Source organism: Pholcus phalangioides, unplaced genomic scaffold (genome assembly GCF_987345545.1).
Source record: "Pholcus phalangioides strain wild (caught in Gottingen) unplaced genomic scaffold, Ppha-v1.0 ptg000003l_1, whole genome shotgun sequence".
Lineage (NCBI taxonomy): Eukaryota > Metazoa > Arthropoda > Arachnida > Araneae > Pholcidae > Pholcus > Pholcus phalangioides.
In genome coordinates, this window is record NW_028301596.1 from 19255455 (window position 1) to 19276545 (window position 21091).

General features: G+C 33.1%; 1 protein-coding gene across 1 annotated transcript; it reads left to right on the forward strand.

Annotated features, from left to right (window-relative positions):
• The first annotated feature begins 1752 nt into the window (after window positions 1-1752).
• mts (protein phosphatase 2 catalytic subunit mts) lies at window positions 1753-20846 on the forward strand. Its single transcript, XM_089245567.1, has 7 exons — window positions 1753-2072; window positions 4815-5024; window positions 6544-6717; window positions 12318-12407; window positions 12627-12788; window positions 16492-16610; window positions 19969-20846. Exons 1-7 carry the CDS (start codon window positions 1971-1973, stop codon window positions 20039-20041), a joined length of 930 nt encoding a protein of 309 aa, XP_089101693.1. The 5' UTR covers window positions 1753-1970; the 3' UTR covers window positions 20042-20846.
• Window positions 20847-21091: the final 245 nt, after the last annotated feature.

Consider the following 21091-nt stretch of genomic DNA (forward strand, 5'->3'; position numbering starts at 1 on the left):
GCAAAAACTCGAACACAGACACAATTTTAGATTTCAAATTCAATTCGAAACTTTTTTGTCAAATTTTCGTACCACTTTAAAAGCAAAGTAATTGGTACAAAATGAAGAGGAAAAAAAAAAAAGCCCAGATTATTTTTCTAAATACTATAGGCCAGAGAGATGACTTATCGCGGCTCGTAAAAAAAGTTTTTTATTTTTTAATATTTTTTTCTCAATACATCTACATAGCGGAAAGTTCGGATGGGCGGCATATATTTCCAGTAATACGTATTCAAGAGTGAAACGGAAGAAGGGTGGTGAAATTTGTACAGCCTACAGGCAGCAAAACCATAAATACACAGTGGCGGACGACGTTCGAGCACTTCCAGTACTTTGAGGCACGGTGGCGGCAAAACGCTGTTTGCCCCAGACGGCTGAATCGTGTTTGCCCGGGTGGCAAAAATCCTAGCTACGGCCCTGTCAGAAGGTGCTCGAGCACCTCAGAACTGATTCAGAAATCAAAATTCCTCATGTAAAGCTTAAGACGAGCGCCCACGGGCCTGAAACACTTTGGAAATGTCCCGGATCTATCATAATGATGAACGAAACAAAAAGGCAAGAGAAACAGTTAAAAGAAAAAATTATGAAATTGCATTTTATGGCAGCTTCATATTATTTTAATTAATCATATCCATAGACATTAATGTGATGCATCAAATTTTTAAATTAAATTAAAGCACTGAACCAAAAACGTATGACGAGTCGAAAGTGAAAAGTGATCTTCCCCTTTTTCAAAAATAAATTAAAAATATAACAACCCCTTATATAAGGATAAGATTTAATTTTTCCCCTTTATTAGATCATGTAGATTACTTGAAGTCGCATTATATGGTCATGGTGCTTAAATTTATTTAGTTATTAATATTTTAAAAGAATTCGATCCGGCAAAACACATGTTAAGTATAGGGAAAAGAGCGGTTTGTTTGGGCTTACTCGTCAGCCCATAGGGTTGCCACAACGGCTTCCATTTTCGTTCCTGATTTCACCTCCTGTTATTCTTTCCTCCATGATTGCCGTCACCTGGAGGTCATTCATTGAAGTTAAGAGACTGCAATGTCTCTGCTGAGAAAGTCATATGCCTGTTTTAAAAGCACAAACCTCGTTTCTATGGTGTGTTGGTCAGTGTCCTCGGTCAATAAGCGAGTACAAATAGGTTCAACTCCCGATCTAGTCAACGAAACTTTTTTCCCAAGAAAGTCTAATTATTTAATGTGAGATGAATTTTAAGTAGTCATAATGTAATTAATAAGTTTTTACGTTATCCATGGTAAAACATTATGAATTTAATTGAAAAAAATATGAGAAACTGACATGAAAATACGGAATTTTTTTCAAAGTGAGGGTAGTATGGTCAAAAGTTTACAGATCAACATTGTACAAAGATTTATATAATATTAGATCTTGAGTAACTTTAAATACAAAACTAATTCTTTCCCCATAACTTTTATCAATTTTTTTGATAAAATAATTGCAGAATATGTGAAGATATGAGAAGTAAGATGAGACTGTTTCGGATTTATATGGCATGATTTAACTCAGAGGGATCATTTTTAACAACGTGATTCTTATAAAATGAGATAAAAATATTATTTTAATAGTATTTACCATTAAATTTTGGTTTTTTTCCCTTAAAATCAATAATTAAGATTATTTGTGTGACATTCCTTGAAAAAAAAAAAATTCTTCCAAGGGAAGCAATTGAGAAAAAATGAAACTCGTCAGATTTTCAGTCTTTCTGATGGAAATGTCGGCCATGTTGTTGCAATCGAGAACCGGTTCTATCGAAAAATAATCGCTAATTTTAAAGTTTTCAAGTGGAATATCGTGGCCCCTTCGATCTTTAGACGTTAATTTCAATCTTGATCTTGTCAAACTTTGGTAGGAGTTCCGAAACTATCGTTTTCCACTCTGTTCTTCTCCACCCTAAAATCATGGAAGACAAGGCTGCTTTAAAAGAATTGGATTCGTGGATAGAGCAATTGAATGAATGCAAACAGTTGACTGAAAACCAAGTGAAAACTCTGTGCGAAAAGGTAATTTGTTGAGTTCTATTCAATATTTTTGTATTCATCAACAAAACATTGCGTTTTATTTTTATCATAGCTGCTTGGATTCTTGATCTTAATTTGAAATGTTCCATATCAGTGTCCTTGGATGCTATGAATAATTCTCACATATACGGTACTAAGAGATATATTTGTTTTTTTTATATTGTTATGCATTCACTCTTTGGTGCATTCAACTTCAAGTTTTTCATCGATTTTCCCGTGCATTTATTTTATTGTTGTGCCTTGTCCTGGGGATCCTGTCAAATAATCGATAGAGATCGGATTTTTGACATGGTCAAGACAATTTTAAGATTTTGGTCATTGCTGTGCTTTCAATTTGGACTAGAAATTTTATGGATTTCTATATCAAAATAATATGAGATGCATTAGCACTGTAGCTCTGAAACATTTGGTGCAGTTGATATATAAATCGATTGTATAGGTCTGAACGTGTATAATTTTAATTTATTTATCGGGGCCAAATTATGTTATGCTATACAGTGGGTACCATGGTTTGTGAAGGATGATTTGTTCTGTAAACGTGCTTGTGGTTCATTCTTGATTATCAGTTTACTTTTTTGTTGCCAAGTTTTCAGTTATGCTAACTCGTACGAACTTGCTGCGTGAGATCTTCTCTCATGCCGTGAAATATTTCCTCAAAACTAAGAATGATAGAAGTTTCCGCTGTTGTCTAGCTGGTAGTGGGAACGGCACAGCCATCTCGATAATCAGTGCACTTCGTGTGATGGTAAGGGTCTCGCATGCTAGCGAAACTATTGAGTTCTCCTGGGTTAACACAGCGATATGTGTCGCCAATATCAACCCTTTCAGCTGCATTTTTAAATGTTGCAACGGCATAGTACAATCTTTGGTTAATTTTCCCACAAGTGTGGTCAGCGCCAATGTGACGACTTTTTCTTCTTGCCAAGTGATTGTTAATATGGTCATGGTGAATTCAAGATGGCATATGATTATGGAAAATGCACAGTTTATTACGTGAATCAAGCGAAAATGTGATGATGCAAAATATGCTGAAAATGGTGGAAAAATTATTGGCCTATAATATAAAAATTTGAATTAATTAATTATGCGGTGGCCAAAACTAGCAGAAATGATTGGGTGGTTAGGGTACCAGCTTTGATGTGGAAAAAATTGTCATATTAGTGTTCACCAGACCCCGCTTGTGGAAAATTAATACATTCTTTTTTATTTTTGGCAATGTGTTGATCGCGGCTCTGAAATATGTTGATGTAAATTAAGTGTAAACCTGAGCGTGTATAATTTAAATTTAATAATCAAAGACAAATCATGTTATGTTATACAGTGGTACCATGATTTGTGACAATAATTAAAGCATGTATTATAAATCTAAGTATGTAAATCTGTAAATGTGCTTGTGGTTAATTTTCAATTATAGAGTTTTATGCTGCTAAGTTTTTCACTACGGCAATGCAGCAATACGTCACCAACATCAGAACAGCTATAATTCCCAAAGCAGAATATGCCAAAATCTGTGACGTACATTGCATAACAATCAATGCTACTGTAGCAAAAATGGAAGAATTTTAAGAAAAATGTGAAAAACGCTATTATGGAAATTTTCACTGTAGAACATTTCGTCAACCAAGGGCTCATTGTAGAACAATGCAAAACATTCTGATTTGGAGTTATTAATATAATCCCCGTTTTAGACTATTTTGTTCTGTGGCTAAAGAAAGTCAAAGTATGAAGAGAGGCAGTTTAGACCAGAGACATTAGATTGAAATTTAGAATGAAGTAACATATTGTAAAATGAAACACAATTACTGGATTGAAACTTCAGGTATAATGGTTAGTATGCACAGAAAAGTAGCATAAGGGGGGAATAGGAAATTATAACTTGAAAGGAAGAACTAGATATTCCAACAAAAAGAACTGAATTTAACACCAGGAAAACTGATATACGGTAGGCTATAGTGCAGGGTTTAAGCTACGGTCGCATTTTTCGTAAAATGCGAAAGAAAATCGTAGAATGGGAAAAAGGTAGTAGCCACTTTTGCAAAAATGTGTACAGGAGGTAGGCAATGAGTAGACATCCAACCATCAATCATTACATTACGGGGTCATTCAAGTATTATGCCAGCATCGGGGGGGGGGGGGGGTTTCGTATTTGCTGACTTTTGATGACAAGGGAGGGGGGTCTTTGAATGTTGCTTACGTCATCAACCACCCTTTTTTGAAGATATGAAATATTCTGAGCTGCTAACTAAATTTTGCTGACAAGGGGGGGGGGTCAAAAATGGCTAAAAATCTGCTGACGTAATACTTGAATGGCCCCTTAGCATCGTAGCATTTTGCTAAAGCTTTCCCCCCCCCCCCCCATTTTTGCTTTTTTGCGAAAGGAATTTTTTATGCAGCATAAACCCTGGTACAGTGAGAGAAGCAATAAAATAAGCCTTTGTAACAGGCTGAAATCGTAAAATCTCACAAAAAAATAGATTATACCATAGTTTTAAAGATAAGTGATATGTCGCCAACGTCGATGTTTTTACTGATGACAAATCACTAAAATTACATTAATTTTTGTACAGATTTTGGATACACGTGAAAACATCCAGAATTCTCATTCTCCAAAGTTGGCAGCTATGATATGCATTTTGTTTCATTGGAAAATAAGTCTTTATGCATTTATTTTGTAGATCTCGAATTTCATGCAATTTTTTTTTTTCATTGTGTTGTCTTTAACAGGCAAAGGAAATATTGGCCAAGGAGTCCAATGTACAGGAGGTGAAATGTCCAGTAACAGTGTGCGGAGATGTCCACGGTCAATTCCACGACCTCATGGAGCTTTTCCGTATAGGGGGCCGATCTCCAGATACCAACTACCTTTTCATGGGCGATTATGTTGACAGAGGTTACTATTCTGTAGAGACAGTAACGCTATTAGTTGCACTGAAGGTAAATGGAATACACATGCAATAATCTGTTTTTATATTTTACATAGTGTTTATTAGACTGTCTTATAATGTATTAAGAAACTTGGAAGGTGATTTTGTTTGAAGAATTCCTTGGATGGTGATAAATGAATCGTGTATTTGCTTTTTTTTCCACAGCTATGCACTAACCTTTTTGACTGCATTAACTGATTGAAGCCTTTTGCCATACAAGATTTTAGAAGTGTGACAAGTCTTTTTGATGTACACAGTATATATATAATTCCTTTATACCTTACTTCAAACTAACCTCGTCTCATCCCCTAGCTGTCAAGTCTTCTGAATTTCTACTCAATCTCCTGGATTTCTGGAAAATCATCGCCTTAATTTTGCTTGTGGTTGTAAAAAATTCTTATTTTTAGAGAAAATTATTTCCAAACAATTTACCAAAAAAAAAAAGACGGCTGCTTTTGTTTTAATTCCTGAAATAATGTCACAAGCATAATGTAAATTGTTGCTGTTGCATCAAATAACAGAATTTTGGGGGGGGGGGCGGAACAAATTCATCAAATCGCTAGCTTGATTTCAGCCTTTCAATGTTCAAAATTTGCAAGATGACTTGCATCTGCTTTGTCTATATGTCCCGTTCTGGGGCGTGATGGTGATTTTTTTTTTTTTGTTGGCGGGATTTTTGATGTGAGAGTGGTAATGATAGGTAATTTAACCTACTTGTATGCGATGATTGGTGACTTGATGCTAATTGCCGTTGTCTTGCATGATGTCATATTTTTGCAAAGGAGAAAAATCTCTACATTATTTTCAGAAGTCTCTCTGATACTTTGTTTTCTTTTTATATGGAATTTAGATCAATGGAAAACCTCCCCAATTCTCATTCTCTTAAGTTGGTAGCTTATAGAATGAAGAAAATTTACATATTTACCTACCTCTTCATGAAGAAGGGCGGACTGGTATTAGTAAAAATTTAACAAGATTTACTGGTATAAGTTCAGGTATCACTGTGCCATGATCAAATTCTCACGAGTAGTAGTTTCATTGCTTGTGTTATAAATTGTCGTAACCTATAATCCTGTTTGCATTATGCAAAGGCTCAGCAGATCACTCAAAGACAATGTGTAGACGCATGCTAAGAATGTTGATAATACTAGAAATTGAAATGAGCCTATAGCTTATTATTGTGTGCCACATGCATTTCGCAGCAAGCTGGAAAATACAGGTGTTCTCGACATGCTGGTCTCCCTCAATGTTTACTGGCCAATGCGAGATAATACCATATTTGTGTGGTGTTTTAATTTTTTTATTCCATTTTCGTTTTTTGCTGGGAACCTTCCTGCTTTTAACGAGCATAAAATTTAGTGCGCAAAAGTCTATTGATTTAAAATTTAATCTATGTGTTAGTTTTTTTTCTCCTAGAGTACGGTTATGAATGTATGAAAAAAGTAAACATAAGAGAATGTTAACTTTAATTCATGAAAGCAATATTACGACTAGGTATTCATTGGTTTCTTCTCTTTTTTTATCCCCAGGTTCGCTATAGGGAAAGAATAACAATTTTAAGAGGCAACCATGAAAGTAGACAAATCACTCAAGTTTATGGCTTTTATGATGAATGCCTTAGAAAATACGGAAATGCCAACGTGTGGAAATATTTCACAGACCTTTTTGATTATCTTCCATTGACTGCATTGGTAGATGGCCAGGTAAGATTTAACATAACTTTTTTTCAATATGAAAATACTCATCTTTTTTATTTTTAAATATTAATGATTGCACATTGCTTTCCCCTGTATCTTTACTCTGTTAAAAGAACTGTTTATTCACATTCTTTCAGATGAAATAATTTTGCATAATTCCTCTCGTTTTCAGAAGTGGTTCTGTAAATAATTGCCTGTCATAAAATAACTGCCGATATACAAGTCCCTGGTGGCTGTAGAAATCAACAAATGTGAATGAAATCTGAGATATAGGTATTTCAGAGTATGGGGTCAAGAATGAGAGGGAAAACATCCTACTTCTCGCGATTATTGTTATAGCAGGGGTCTGTCCAGTCAAAACTAGGATCCATTTTCCAAACCCTTCACAAAATTCTGTTTCTGAAAAACACCCTTTGCAAAATACAAATTAATGGAATCAAATTTTGCATTTAGTTTTTTTTGTGATAAATTAACTAGATTATTTTGCTTTTCACAAAATTAATGGCCCTTTTCACAAAACGACTCTATAAAAAAGTCTGGACAGACCCCCTTGGTTAAAGCAACAAAATTTCAAAAAATTCAAATAGAAACACTGGCTTTTATGCATTGCTTGGTGATTGGTTTAGTGAAAAAACCATAAATAGCATTAGAACAGTACCTGTTGCAAGGTATACGCCTATGCTAGATGCCGACAAAGAAATATTCAGAAACAAAAAAAAAAAAAAACTAGTGCAGATCCTATTTCTGCCACAATGTCTTCCCACTGAGAAATTATCACACCAGCCCCCTGGTCAGACCTTCTTTCTTTGTGTGTGTCTGAGTTTATGGTGTAACAGGCATTGTCTGACCATGCAAATATGGCCTCTGACCTTATGATCTTCATCATGAAAAGACAGGGATTTCTCCCTCAGAAAAATGAACCCTTTTTTTTGTGATAAAGGTCATACAAGTTTAGAGGTGTGGTCACACTGTACCATTACAACAGCATCCATGGTTATTCACTGTGATGACCACTTAGCAAAGTATAATAGTGAGTGTTTCCATTTACATTTTTATAAATTTTGTTCATGTAACCATAACTGTGAGAACTATGTTTTGGTTTTTTGCATTCTAGAGCACATACTCTGAAACACCTATATCTCAAATTTCATTTACATTCGTTGATTTCTGTGACCAGCAAAGCTATTGTATGACCACTCAGCACTTTTTTGTTGTGCTGAGCGCTCTTCTGTTGAGCTCCAAGATAGATTATGACTACAATTATTGGCTAAATTTTATTTTGAAATTTTCTCCAGCATAATCTTCATTACTTATGAAAAATTGAGCAGGATGGGAAAACTTGATCGGTTGTATACAAAAATATTTGAAAATGTCATAGAGAATCAAACATGCATTGAATCAACTCATGATAAATTATAGACTTGCACAAGATTATGACTATATTGTTTCTTATGGTTACCTAATTTTACCAAAAAATACTTAGCTAGTTTCTCCAGGTGCTACAATAAAGGGGGTTGTGATTAGTAATTGATTGTTTATAAATTAGTCTTTGTTGGCAGGGAATTGGAGGTATTTTAGACCTGTGGGTGCTTGAATTCAGTTATATGTAGAAAATTTTAATTTCTAATTTTGGGAGTGTTCGGTCCCATTCTTCAAAATACTGAGGGTGCTTGAGCCCCACAGCAGCTCCGCCTCCGACACCACGGCTTGCTAGAATCTCTCCTGACACAGAGCACTGTGTTGAAGCATCTTAAGAATGGTGATAATACATAATAAAAAATGCCAGAACTCTGCCGACAGGCTTATATTGTTGGTGATAATGCAGTGCACGCCACTTGATGTGATCACATTTTGAACTAGGGCTTCTGATAACGCTAACAGATTGATAATTGTATTAGAAAAAAAATTCAAAAGCAAATATGGAACCATATCCTGTTTCATTAGAAAAGAATAACAGACTCATCTTTTATTTTGCACAGTACTGATTGCAGGTTTCAATCCTGTCGCCCACTTTGAGGGAATTATAATACTTTTTAGCAAACTGCTCTAAAATGGGATTGTTTTTCCCTTCAAGCTGAGATTTTTTTAAAAATTAAATTCTCAATTTTTTCATTTTTTAAAACCATGATAAAAACTAGGTAAATACAATGTGTTTAATGAAGCATAATTAATCTTATTAATCGCCAATGATTTTACAATATACAGGGTGATTATAATTAACATTCTCAGTTCAAAACACAGGAAAATAAGAACCGCTGGTCAGAATGACTTGGAAATTAGCATGACTATTCCTGAAGCAGCGGAATTTTCTTTGGTGAATGGAAGAAAGCACTAAAAAACATAAAATAGACGAAGATGTTTTCATTCAACACATGGGAAATTTACCAGTAGAAATGGAAATGATCACCAGTCAGGGCAAAGTGATAACTTAGTTACAATTGGACGATTTCATAATTCATGGAAGCATCACAGAAATAATGTCATTAAAAAGACAACTACAACTTACACAAAAAATGTTAGATGTGTTGTTCACCATGTTTTGGATATGAGGTGGAAGGGCAAAAATGCTTGTTTAACAACAGATCAGAGTATGTCATTGTAATGGTGTGGTTATAGATATGTATGTGCTTTTAATTCACCAAAATTTGCAATCCGAACATTACAAAACATTTTGAAGTACCCCCCCCCCCCCCAAAGTCAAAAGTTGCAAGGGTCGAGGTCAGATGAATGTGGCGCCAGGTGTCATGTTATCTTGTTATTGCCAAAATGTTTCTTCAGCTGCTGCTTTGCTAGTGTTGCAATGCACATCTTAACACTAGAACCGCGGAGTGGGTCAGTTTGACCCAAATCATACTTCGTTTTCATTTATCTCAAAAATTTACACCAGATGTTAAAAATATTTTGTGACTTTTCATGATATCATATGAATATTAATTCACAAAAATTTTATGATCTTCACATTTCGTGTTTTAGAGCTATAAACACTTATACCTAAAACCGTGGTTTGGGTCATTTTGACCCAACATACTATTCTATAGGAAAAAAGAGGGGTAGAATTTTCTTGGAAGTGGTTACCCTTTCTAAATTTTTTTGTAAATGAAGATAGTGAAGGATAAAGGTCTTTCAAGGTCAAGGCCAATTCATTGTCAGAGCAGATTATCTTTTTTTGAATGGGGTAATGGCACAAGTAGAGCTAAATATTTTTTTTTTCCTTTGTAAACTTGAATACCTGGAATTCTGACGGACTCAATGAAGATTTTGGGAGAGTAACTCTAGAAAAAACATGTAGTTGAAATGTCTGTAGGCAAGCGATGTCACAGAAAAAGAGTAAACTTCTGGCTTGCACCAAATATGTTTTGCACGAATTTCGAAATCTTGGGAAGTATCAGCATCCAACGAATCTCTCTCTTTCAGAGCACATAGTGGTGCAACTGATCAAGCCATTTGAGAACAAGGACAGAAATGCCTGAACCGACACCTTTTTACACTACACGGAAGCTGGCTCGAATGCTAAAAGCCAAAAAATACGAGTTTAGCAGAGACGATGAGACGAAATCGAAGAGCAATATTATCTCACGCAATAAATATAGTGAAACTACAGTTGTATTGAACAATGATGCCACAATCACAATGTATCAAGGAAAGAACGATATAAATTTTTCATTACTCAGCACGCTTCATCTGGCAGTCGATATTGGAAGTAGTTATCCCCAAAAATCTTCCCCACACACACAAACTATTTCACACTACAATTCAACAAAGTGTAACGATCGTAGTTGTAGCGATCAAATGCCAGGAAAATATTCGGTAGGGTGGCACCACAGATGTTTTCTACAACATCCTGAATCTCACTATAAAAATATTCATGGATTTTGTAGAGAGCAGTACAGAAGGCTAGAACTATTTTTTGAGAACTTTTCCTCTAAAATCTTATTGAAGAGTTGCGTTCATCATACGTGTTGCCCTTGCTCAAAAGGAACGTGTGATCTTGATCATGTAACTGTTGGTGAGCGATCAAAATAATAATAATAATAATAGTAGTAATAATGAATAAAAATAAACGAGAGTCTGATGTCAGGTGACATAAAAATGTGGGAACAAAACTGCTAGTTTTTGCATGGGTTGTGCAACTTCAACATGCGATGAATGTGCAAGAATATTGGGAAAAAAAATTGCTCAAAACTGCTCATCATAAATTCCACTTATCAGTAAAAAATCAATACTTATTTGACAGGATCATATTATAGACTTTTTCATGCTCGATTGGACACGCTTATTTTACATCTTTGTCAAATTATCGACTGAATAGAGTAAATAATGTATACTAAATCTTATTTTCACTGAATTACATCATTTTTTTAGCTAATTTTGAAGCCTATTTTATATTCATAAACAAATATAATTTTCCATTCTGAATACGCAATTAAACAACATTGAATAAGAGTAGGGAGACACCCAGAAACCGAAAATAAATATCCTGTTTTCGCTATGAAACGCTGTTTTTTTTAAAGTTTGGGTCAATTTGACCCAGTCCGCGGTTCTAGGTATACCGAAAGTGCCGCGATTCTAGTGTTAATAAAAGTTGTGCTATCTATACATACTGATGCAGTTGAACTGTGGATATGATCTGTGGCAAAATAGATTATACAGCTGGCCAAGTACAGCATCTACCTGTACATTTATAAGTATTTTTTTCTTCTACCAAAAGAAAATTCCATTGCTTTAGGAGTGCCCATGCAAATTTTCATGATTATTTTTCATTAATCACTTATTACTGTACTGTAAAACCTTGATTGACTGGGGGTAATGTTGAAAGTATAATAAAAATAAATTTAATATAAAGTCTTGTGACAGTACCAAATGTGCAACAACTAATGGAAAGACAATAAAAACGTGAAGCAAAAAATATATATATGAACTGGTATCTTTGTCCTTTAGGGGCAGCTGGTGTCTTTATTGGATTGATTATAAGACCACCTGCCCTTACCATGATGGTGAAGTCACTACTTTGCTGCCTTTTTGCAGGAAGGAAAATAAACAATCTCTTGAGATAACACATCACTATCATATTTAGATGTGTGATGAAATCATCATTCATGAATTTGCTAAAGATAGAGCATCAGAATGAAGCCCAAAGTTAGGAAATGTAAGAATGAAAAATTTTGGTACTGTGTATAACTAAGACACTTTTATATGAAAATAAATATATATTCAGGCCATTTTTAGAGACTTTTTGAAGAAAAAACAGTCACTTATACCATACCATCTTATACTATTTAAAGAAAAAACCATCAGAATGCACCCCAAGAACTGGAAATGTGGTAAGAATGAAAAATTTCGCTAATAATATACCAATATGATATTTAAATTAAAAAAAATATATTTATGCCACTTTTATGTGATTTTTAAAAAAAAGTCTGGTTTTTAAAAAACCACTTGGTTAAAGCCGAACTACCCTGATGCAAATGGGGAGACATCTCACTAGTCCATGAAATCTACCATAGGTTAGTTTCTGAAGTCACATTGTACTAATGAAGTAGTTAATTTGTTTAATTGGTTATTTGATGAAAATGTGCTGTATTATTTTTTTTAATTCTGCTTTTCAGATATTTTGCTTGCATGGAGGCCTGTCTCCTTCGATTGATACCTTAGATCATATACGAGCTCTTGATCGCTTGCAGGAAGTACCACATGAGGTAATTCAGGCCTAAGTTTTCTTTGCGGTTTCACATTTTTAATTTCTCTAATAACTTTGGATTTAACTTGATGCAATCAACTACTCATAAACAATATGTTCAGTAAATGGTTGTTTATTTCATTTATTATTCACTGTGCTCTTTAAATTAATATATTGTTTTTCTTCTTTTGTATTTAGTTGTACAACTAGTGTCACTTTTTTGTATTTATGTATGCAGGGACCAATGTGTGACTTACTGTGGTCGGACCCGGATGACAGAGGTGGCTGGGGTATTTCTCCACGAGGTGCTGGCTACACATTCGGACAAGATATATCAGAAACATTTAACCATAGCAATGGTTTGACTCTAGTTGCAAGAGCACACCAACTTGTTATGGAGGTATTTATCTCCTCAATTCATTTCTTTCAAGTTTTTCTTTTACTAAAAAAAAACATTTTGACAACAGGCATGTAGCACAGCACTTTTGATTACCTTTAATTCTAATGTAAGAAAATAAGGACTAATAATTTGATTGTAAAAAAATAAGGACTTTGATTGTGTGTTTTTTCCTAATGGAACAAACAAATATTGTGATTGTAATTTGAACATGACATAATATAAAAATTTATCACGTTTAGGCCAATGAAAGTTTTTCTATAACAACTACTAACTTGCACTATTCATTTTTGCTCGACTGAAAAAAAGTAATCAACTCTGATAAATTGCAGATATGACACTAGATAAGATTTTATCAGTGATATTGATTCATCTAAACTGTTTCAAGTATGATGAATTGGTGAACGTATGAAGAGATAAATCAAATGAGATAAGATATTTTTTCTCCTACTTTTCCGTGTAAAGAAGAACTCCTGTCATACGTAGAATTCAAATGAAGTACAAACACTTTAATTGGAATATGTTTACTGAATATGAAAAATATTTGTTATTTTTAACTTCTTAAAATATATAAATATGTTTAAAAAAATCTGATACATATTAGCCTGGTTCTCAGGTTTTTAATGATGATTATATTTTCAAAAGACATTTTTGAGTTGACTGTAATTGAGTTGAATACAGTGAAACCTTGATTACACTATACAACACTATTTTGTCCTTGGTTACCAGACCACATCCACCAATGGTTTATGACTAAAAAAGTTAGTACAGAAATTTTATGCTTTAAATGTTAGTTTTGTTTTGAGGGGAATCAATATTTGTGAATTGGTCATTTACTGTTGGCTGATTGGAATATTGAAAATGGCAAGAAAAACCTTTTTATACTGATAATTTTAAAAACAAAATTACTTTTGGAATACAAGTCACGTGTCTAGGCGTTTAGCATTTTAGAAAATTTAAGTTAAAATTTCAAATTTAAAAATATAATGGAGACCTTTTCCATTTTTATTTCTATATCCTTCATATATCTCCACGTTTTAGCTCCCAAAAGTAATTGCCACAATATTTTCAATGTGTTCTCTTATATAGATTCTCCAAGTGGAGAATTTTTTGTGAAGGTGCTCTTTCGGGTAAGCAAGCACCCATGCTTTCTTTGAATTTTTTTGAGATGAGCATGGAGGATGCAATGTGTTATATGTATTGTAATTACAGTAAATAATGTAGGAAAACAAAACTCCCAAAAAATCATGAATAAAGAAAAATAAAAAAGCTTGTGATATATGTTTGCATTCTTATCGGGTGCTTAGGTAACCGGTGGGTCAAAAATCATCTTGAACTTGGGGGAAAACAAAAATCGATACGAAAAATTTAATTTCAATGTTTCTCCAAATGACATATCTTCCACGTTCATCTTGAAAAATTCAAAGAAAGTGTGGGTCCTTACCCAAAAGAGCATCTTCACTAAAGAATTTTCAACTTGGAGTATCTGTATAAAAGAGAACACATCAAAAATATTGTGGCAATTACTTTTTGGGAGTTGAAACCTAGAGAGGAAGTAGATATGAGGATAGAGATGAAAAAAATCCCATTATATATTTTTCAAATTTAAAAATTTATTTTAACTCAAATTTTTCAAAAATTTGAAAATTAAATATTAAATGTCTGGATACATGAAACACTCTAAAAGTAATTGCAGTTTTTAAAATTGTCAGTATGGAAAGTTGTTTTTGTCGTTTTTAATATTCCAGTCACACATAATCATTGCATTATTGTGAAACTCAACATAAATAATATTTTTTATTAGATAGCAATATAATGATGTGAATATATATCAGTGGTGTAGTGTTTATTTGATGCAAATTGTTCTATTTTGACTTTTCAAACTTTTTCTTTAAATTTTAAATTGATCTTTCTATTTTTATTCTCAATTTTTAAAAACTAATTATAAATAAAAGAAAATATCTGAAGAAAATGAGGCCAGTATGTAGCACCTACTCATGACTAACAGAACACAATTTCACAAATACTGATTACGCCTATATGGTGATAAAAGACCTCAAGACCCAAAGTTTTTGTTAAATTTAAATTGCTGCTCTCATGAGGCTAGGAGCTAATATTTCACAGAATAAATTCAAGCTATATTTACCATTCTATCATATGGGGGGACAGCAATACAAAAAACACTGGAAGAAGGCTTATCAAAGGACTGTCTTTAACACAATGGTTTTTTTTATTTTCATGTCCCCCAAGTTATGCATCAATTGAAAGAATATTTTCAAATTTTGTTATCTTAGAAATCATCTTAGCACAGATAGGGCAGCTAAATTAGTTATGTGTTATCGAATGTTAAAAGGCGCAGCTGCTCTTGATTATTAGTGCTAGATTATTACGTAAGTTTAATTTCATTCTGTAGTCATATCTATTGCTTTTATCTGATTTTCATGGGACAAATTTTTATCCGATTCTTGTATCTTTCATGTTTTCATAAATCTAATATCTAACCTCAAGACAGTTCAGTTTCAATTGTTTGATAACCTGATATCAGTCATGCAACCCTTTACATATATTGTTTTGAATTTCAAAATTTTATTATATTTAATGTAATTAATAATATATAATATCATTTATATAATATAAAGTTTTTTTTAAATATTTGATTATAGAAGTTACCTCTTTATCAAATTGCAAAGTTTTCACTTATAGTTATAAATAGGAGGTTTTGGACAGTTTAGGACAGGAGAGTTTTTACCGTACTGTACAAAACCTTGCCAACCCTGCAGTGAACATCTTATAATTCTTGAATTCTAAGGAATGGGCTTTTTTTACAGAATGTTGTGTAACTCTCAAGTTCGTGTGAGTCAATTACTGTGTTTGTGATTATTTAACATTTAACTGAAAGAAATGTTTGTTCCTTCTAATTTGGTAATCAAGGTTTGACTTTATATACAGGATACATAGCAAACAGGGACATTTTACTGGCGAACCGTTGATCCTAGAGGTATACTTCCAATTAGAAAAAAGTTTCCAAATAATGTGTAGTACTCAGATATATCATTCATGTTTCAAAGGGTTGTGTAATTATTAAAGTAAAAAAATTAACTTTTTATACAGTTCCCGTGTGCCTCAAAACCCAATTAGAAAGTGGTTACCCATTCTCTTCTGATGCCAAAAAATAAATCCGTTTTAAGTACAATATTCACAGAGATATTCAAAAAACATAGGAAAGTTGGGAAAAATTAGCTCTAATATGAAAAACCATCAATATCTCTTTTGTTGGCATCAGGAGAGACTGGGGAACCACCTTCTAATTGGGTTTTGGGGCACATGGGGGATCATATAAAAAGTAAATTTCTTTATTTTGATAACTATACAACTCCTTGAACAATTAATGGTGCATCTGAGTACTACATGTTGTTAGAAAACTTCTTCTAATTGGAAGTATACTTCTAGAATCAACTGTTCATCAGTAAGATGACATGTCTCCCCCCCCCCCCCCCCCCCCCCGTTTGCTATGCACCTGATAAATATTTTTTTAAATTTCAGCTTTTGTAATATTTCATGTATATTATTTTTTACTGAGTAGATGTAGGTATTTCTGTTATCTAAAAGTTTGAAATCATTCTTTATTCTCAGCTTAAATTTGACATTGATGAAGACTTATTTAGCATTTCGTAAATATTTTATGAATCTCTTTTTTTTCCATTAGGGCTATAACTGGTGCCATGACAGAAATGTAGTAACCATATTCAGTGCTCCGAACTATTGTTACAGATGTGGTAATCAAGCGGCTATCATGGAGTTAGATGACGCCCTAAAATATTCTTTGTGAGCATATATATATATATAATTCATTTGTTTTCTTAATGTATTAAAGAAATTCATATACATTCTTATTTATTGTAATTTCTATCCACTGTCAAAGAATTTTTCAGCAAAGTTCAATTATGCAGAAAGTTGCTTAAATTGTTCTCAGATTTTAGAATTTCACTCATCAGCAATTATGAGATTCAAGATGCTACAAAAAATACTGAATGAAAATGACTTATTACAGTTTGCTTCTATTGTTTTCTTCATAAACTGAAAGTGAAAAACGTCACATTTTGCCTCCTAAACATTAATGAATGAGACTCAGGAATGCAAAAAACTCAATTTTTTCAGAAAAGTGACTTACAAAACTTTGCCATCTGAGCTTACCCTGAAAAAAAGATTTAGTTTTGTTTTTTCCCCATAAAATGACAAAACGAGTGTAATAAGAATTGTTGCCATTGCCTAAAAGCGAGAAATAGTGTTCTATTTGGATCAGGAAAAGACAACTTGTCAAGCATCCAGCACCATTTTGGCCTCTTGACATTCAAATTGGTGAGATAATTTGCATCTGATATGATTATAAGTCTTGTTAAGTCTGTATTTCCCCATTTTTGTGCCTTTTGGTGATTATTTTTTTCCCTTCACAATTTGATTCGAGTAGTAACGACAGGCAATTTTTTACCTTCTGTTTGGCAATGATTAACACCTTTGCGCTAATCAGTGATGCGAGCACAATGAAAGGAGGAAAAATCCCTATTTTGTTTTTGTAAAAAATCCCATTTATATTTGTTTTTGTATGGGATTTGTATCCAGGCAAAATTCACCCTAATCTCCTTTCTCCAAACATGCCGATAATTATAAAACGTTAATAGATTACAGTTATCTGAAAGCTTTTGTCATCAATGAGACCTTTAGTAAGTTAGAAGATGTTCAAAAATGTTAGAAATTTTCGGAGACTTTAATCATTACAAAGAAAGAAAACATTTTTTTTTTTAACATGGCTTATACATTATGGTTAGTAACCATGTATGTGTAAAAAGCATTCTTTTTTAACCGACTGGTGTTCCTGTACATGAATATAAATGAGAAAAGATTTATGCTTCTGGAAAGATCCAATACAATACAAAAATGTTAAACCACATAAAGCAAAGTTTGGTATCTTGTTGTCCTGTTGGAGATATCTAGCATTTTTGAAGTAGTTTTGTAACGATGCTTTGAGCTTTCTTCATGTAGATTTTTCATCATACCCGTGGACCACCAGTCAGTTAAGGAAGCTATCATGCTACTCATTCTCACTCATTTTATTTTTTAATATATTTGCTATTTCAGGTAAAGTGTAATAAAATATTGGTAATGAAGCGATAAATAATGTATTTGTTTTTGCTTGGATCAAAATTTTATACAGTTTGCTTGTACAGTCAAATCTCTAAGTCGAATGTGTAGCAGCCGATGAAAAACTTAGTATCATTAGTTCCCATTAGTTCATGAGTTATTATTTCGACTTATAGTGAAAATTCTGATTTCAGAATGGGAAGATGAATGATTCATCAAAATAACAGTGGCATTTACGAATATTGTATTATCAAAATTACTGGGGATGAAGAAATTCGAAAATATAAGTTATTCTAATTTAATCATATTTATAATTATTGAATGAGAATATTTAGAAGTGAACTAGACATCGGGGTCGTACGGTGCTTAAAAACTCCTTAATTTCCATTTCCTTTTTAAGGGGCCATTCAAGAATTACCTAAGAAGATTTTCAGTCATTTTGAAGAGTAATTTCACTCTCCAAAAAGTTTAAGGGGAGGTATTTAAAACAAAATTATTATCATTGAAAAATTTAATTTTTTAAGCGGTATTTTATCTTATGAAAAAAAAGTTACGCAAAATTTGAAAGAGTATTTTCAGTCCTCTATAAAATTTGGAGGATTGAAATTTAATTTAGATGAGTATTGGATTTTCCTGGCAAGTTCCCGCTCTCGATTTTATCCCCGAAAATCGGAGTGTGGTAACCGCAGCTCCTTATTCAAATTATCGGGCTTTTCATCGTGAAACTCCGATCATATCCTTGATCGTACAGCTGAAGATGGTTTGCTCTAGTCCAGTGTTCCTCAACAACCGACCGCGGTTTCTGTTTTAAAAAAAAAGAAAAAAAAGGTAGCCACTGCAAAAAGCAGCAGAATTACTATCGTCATTGCGTCAAATCCTGATGTTTCGTGAGAGAAAAAATTCATTTAATGAATAAAAGAGGTAGTCTGCCGAATTATGAGTGTTAATTTGTAAATTTCGCCAAATAAAGAGTGTTAAATTGCCAATGTTGCCAAATAATGAGTGCTAAATTTGCCAAACATCGTGTTTATTGAATGTCCTGAAATTTGCTCCTATTTTGCAAAAATTTCTTTCTGAGTATAACTGAAAAACAAGAAGGAAAATTGAAAACTTAATTTTATAGAATTTGTGTACGTGTTGATCCATTTTGAGTGACAGGTGAATAAAGAGTTGCTGCAAATATAAATAATTTTGTAAGAAAATTTTTGTCAGTTGTGGTTTTTTGTATTTTGAATAATTGGAGGGGAAATGAATATCACTTTTAGAATTTTTATAATTTATGTGATGCTGTTATGAGTTACATTTTTGACTGAAACTTGAAGGTTTGAGAACACTTTGATGGATTGATTATTTTTGAATTCTTATGATGCGGGTAACAAATCAAAAGTTGTAATTTCTGAACCGCTTTCAAAAGTCTATATTTTTGAGAAGAGGGAAAATTTGTTTGGCAAATTAAAAATAAGTTTGCATATGTGCCCCACCCTTTTTTTTGCTGTAAAACTTGTAAGTTATGAAGTTTGCCATGTCTCCTTAAAAACTGCTTGAAACTCCTTAAAAACTAATTAATTTTTATTTAGGAAATTTTGTATGAACCCTGGACATACATACTGTATTATCGTAACGGATGCATACGTGATACTCTTTTAAATGAATCAAATTATAAATGAAATGCATATAAGTTTATTTTCTGTCAAAAAATGCAGTGATGTTTGACTGTCTATTTTTTTGTCCTTGTTTTCATGAAAATCATTCACTTTTTACTAGCAGACAGATGAATCTGCTAAATACTAAATTCTGTTTCTAAATGCCGAATTATATATGTCATTCTATTGCTGAATGTTATTTTTTAAATTTCTACCATTCCCGAAAACTTCGACTTAAAGGAAGAAAACATCAAGTGAAAGGAAAATTTTAATTCTAAAGCATGAAAAAAGTTTTGAGGCTGAGTGAAAACTTTTCGACTTAAAGAGATATTTGAGTTATTGTGCGAATTGACTGTATGTATAATTCACAAAAGTTAATGTCTTGTCTTTCAATTTTTCAGTCTCCAGTTTGATCCAGCCCCTCGCAGAGGCGAGCCTCACGTCACCAGGCGCACTCCAGATTATTTCCTTTGAAGACAACAGTATTTTATTGTGTGCGTTCCTACTGCTGTCATATTCTTAGCTACTGCACAAAAGAGTCGAAACATTGCTGCTGTTTCTGTGCTGAGGTGTACAATGCATATAGTTGTTCACCGCCATCCCATTTTCTCAACCCCTCTGCCCTTTCTCGTCTATGCTCTCATCTTTTTTGACTTGACTGAACGTATTCATTGGCTATGTTATCTTGCTCATTCCATTAGATTTTGTTCGATTTTTTTTCTGTTTTCCCCGTTGTGTTTCAGTAATTAGCTTAATTAAAAAAATTCTTAGGAGCAATGCTCGGCAGTTCATGTGATTTTGGAAACCCTAGAACAAAGAAAAGAACTATTATTATTACTGGTTTATAAAAAAGAGTAGTTATCTTTTAATTTTTTTTCTCTGAATTTATTTTCAATGGCGATGTGAGAAAAAGACCAAGTTGTTGGGGGTCTTAAGTAGTGTGTTTAACTTAACTTGTTTCATTTTGTTTAAGATGGAAAAAAAGCAGCTTTATATTCAGACGTTGCATGAGGTCTTTATCATTTTAAGGGTCTGTAACTTAAAGAAGTAATACATAAATAACCCTGTAACGAGTTTGTCATGTTTTTTTTATATATATATATGCAAGAGTGTGTGTATACAAATATAATAGTTGAATCAACTTTTACAGGGTACAAAACAATTTTTTTTATAGACCTTGTGTTGATGTGTCACATCTTTGCTGGAAAACCTGTATGCAGTTTTATTGTACAGTTTGTTTTGAAGAAATAAAAGTTGGGTTGATCCTGGTCTGTATAAATCGCTGTAGGCGTTGGCTGTACCTTAAAAAAAAATAACTTCATAGATATTTTTGTTTTAAATTAAAGCTTTATATCGGCAAAACCAAACCTCATAAATAATTTCAAAACAGTGAAATCGATTTATCACGAGCAATATGAATTACTAAAAATACAGTGCATGCTGCCTAATGTGATCATATGACTGGGATGGGGGAGGGTCTGATAACAATCATGTGCCATGTTACATGTGAAAATCAGGACAGCT

What these genes read in the sequence shown, in the direction of transcription:
- mts (XM_089245567.1), top strand. Translation starts at nt 1,971, where the DNA reads ATGGAAGACAAGGCTGCTTTAAAAGAATTGGATTCGTGGATAGAGCAA. An exon ending in CGCTATTAGTTGCACTGAAG is followed by an intron (nt 5,025 to 6,543) that starts GTAAATGGAATA and finishes TTTTATCCCCAG; the next exon opens with GTTCGCTATAGGGAAAGAAT. An exon ending in CACACCAACTTGTTATGGAG is followed by an intron (nt 12,789 to 16,491) that starts GTATTTATCTCC and finishes TTTTTCCATTAG; the next exon opens with GGCTATAACTGGTGCCATGA.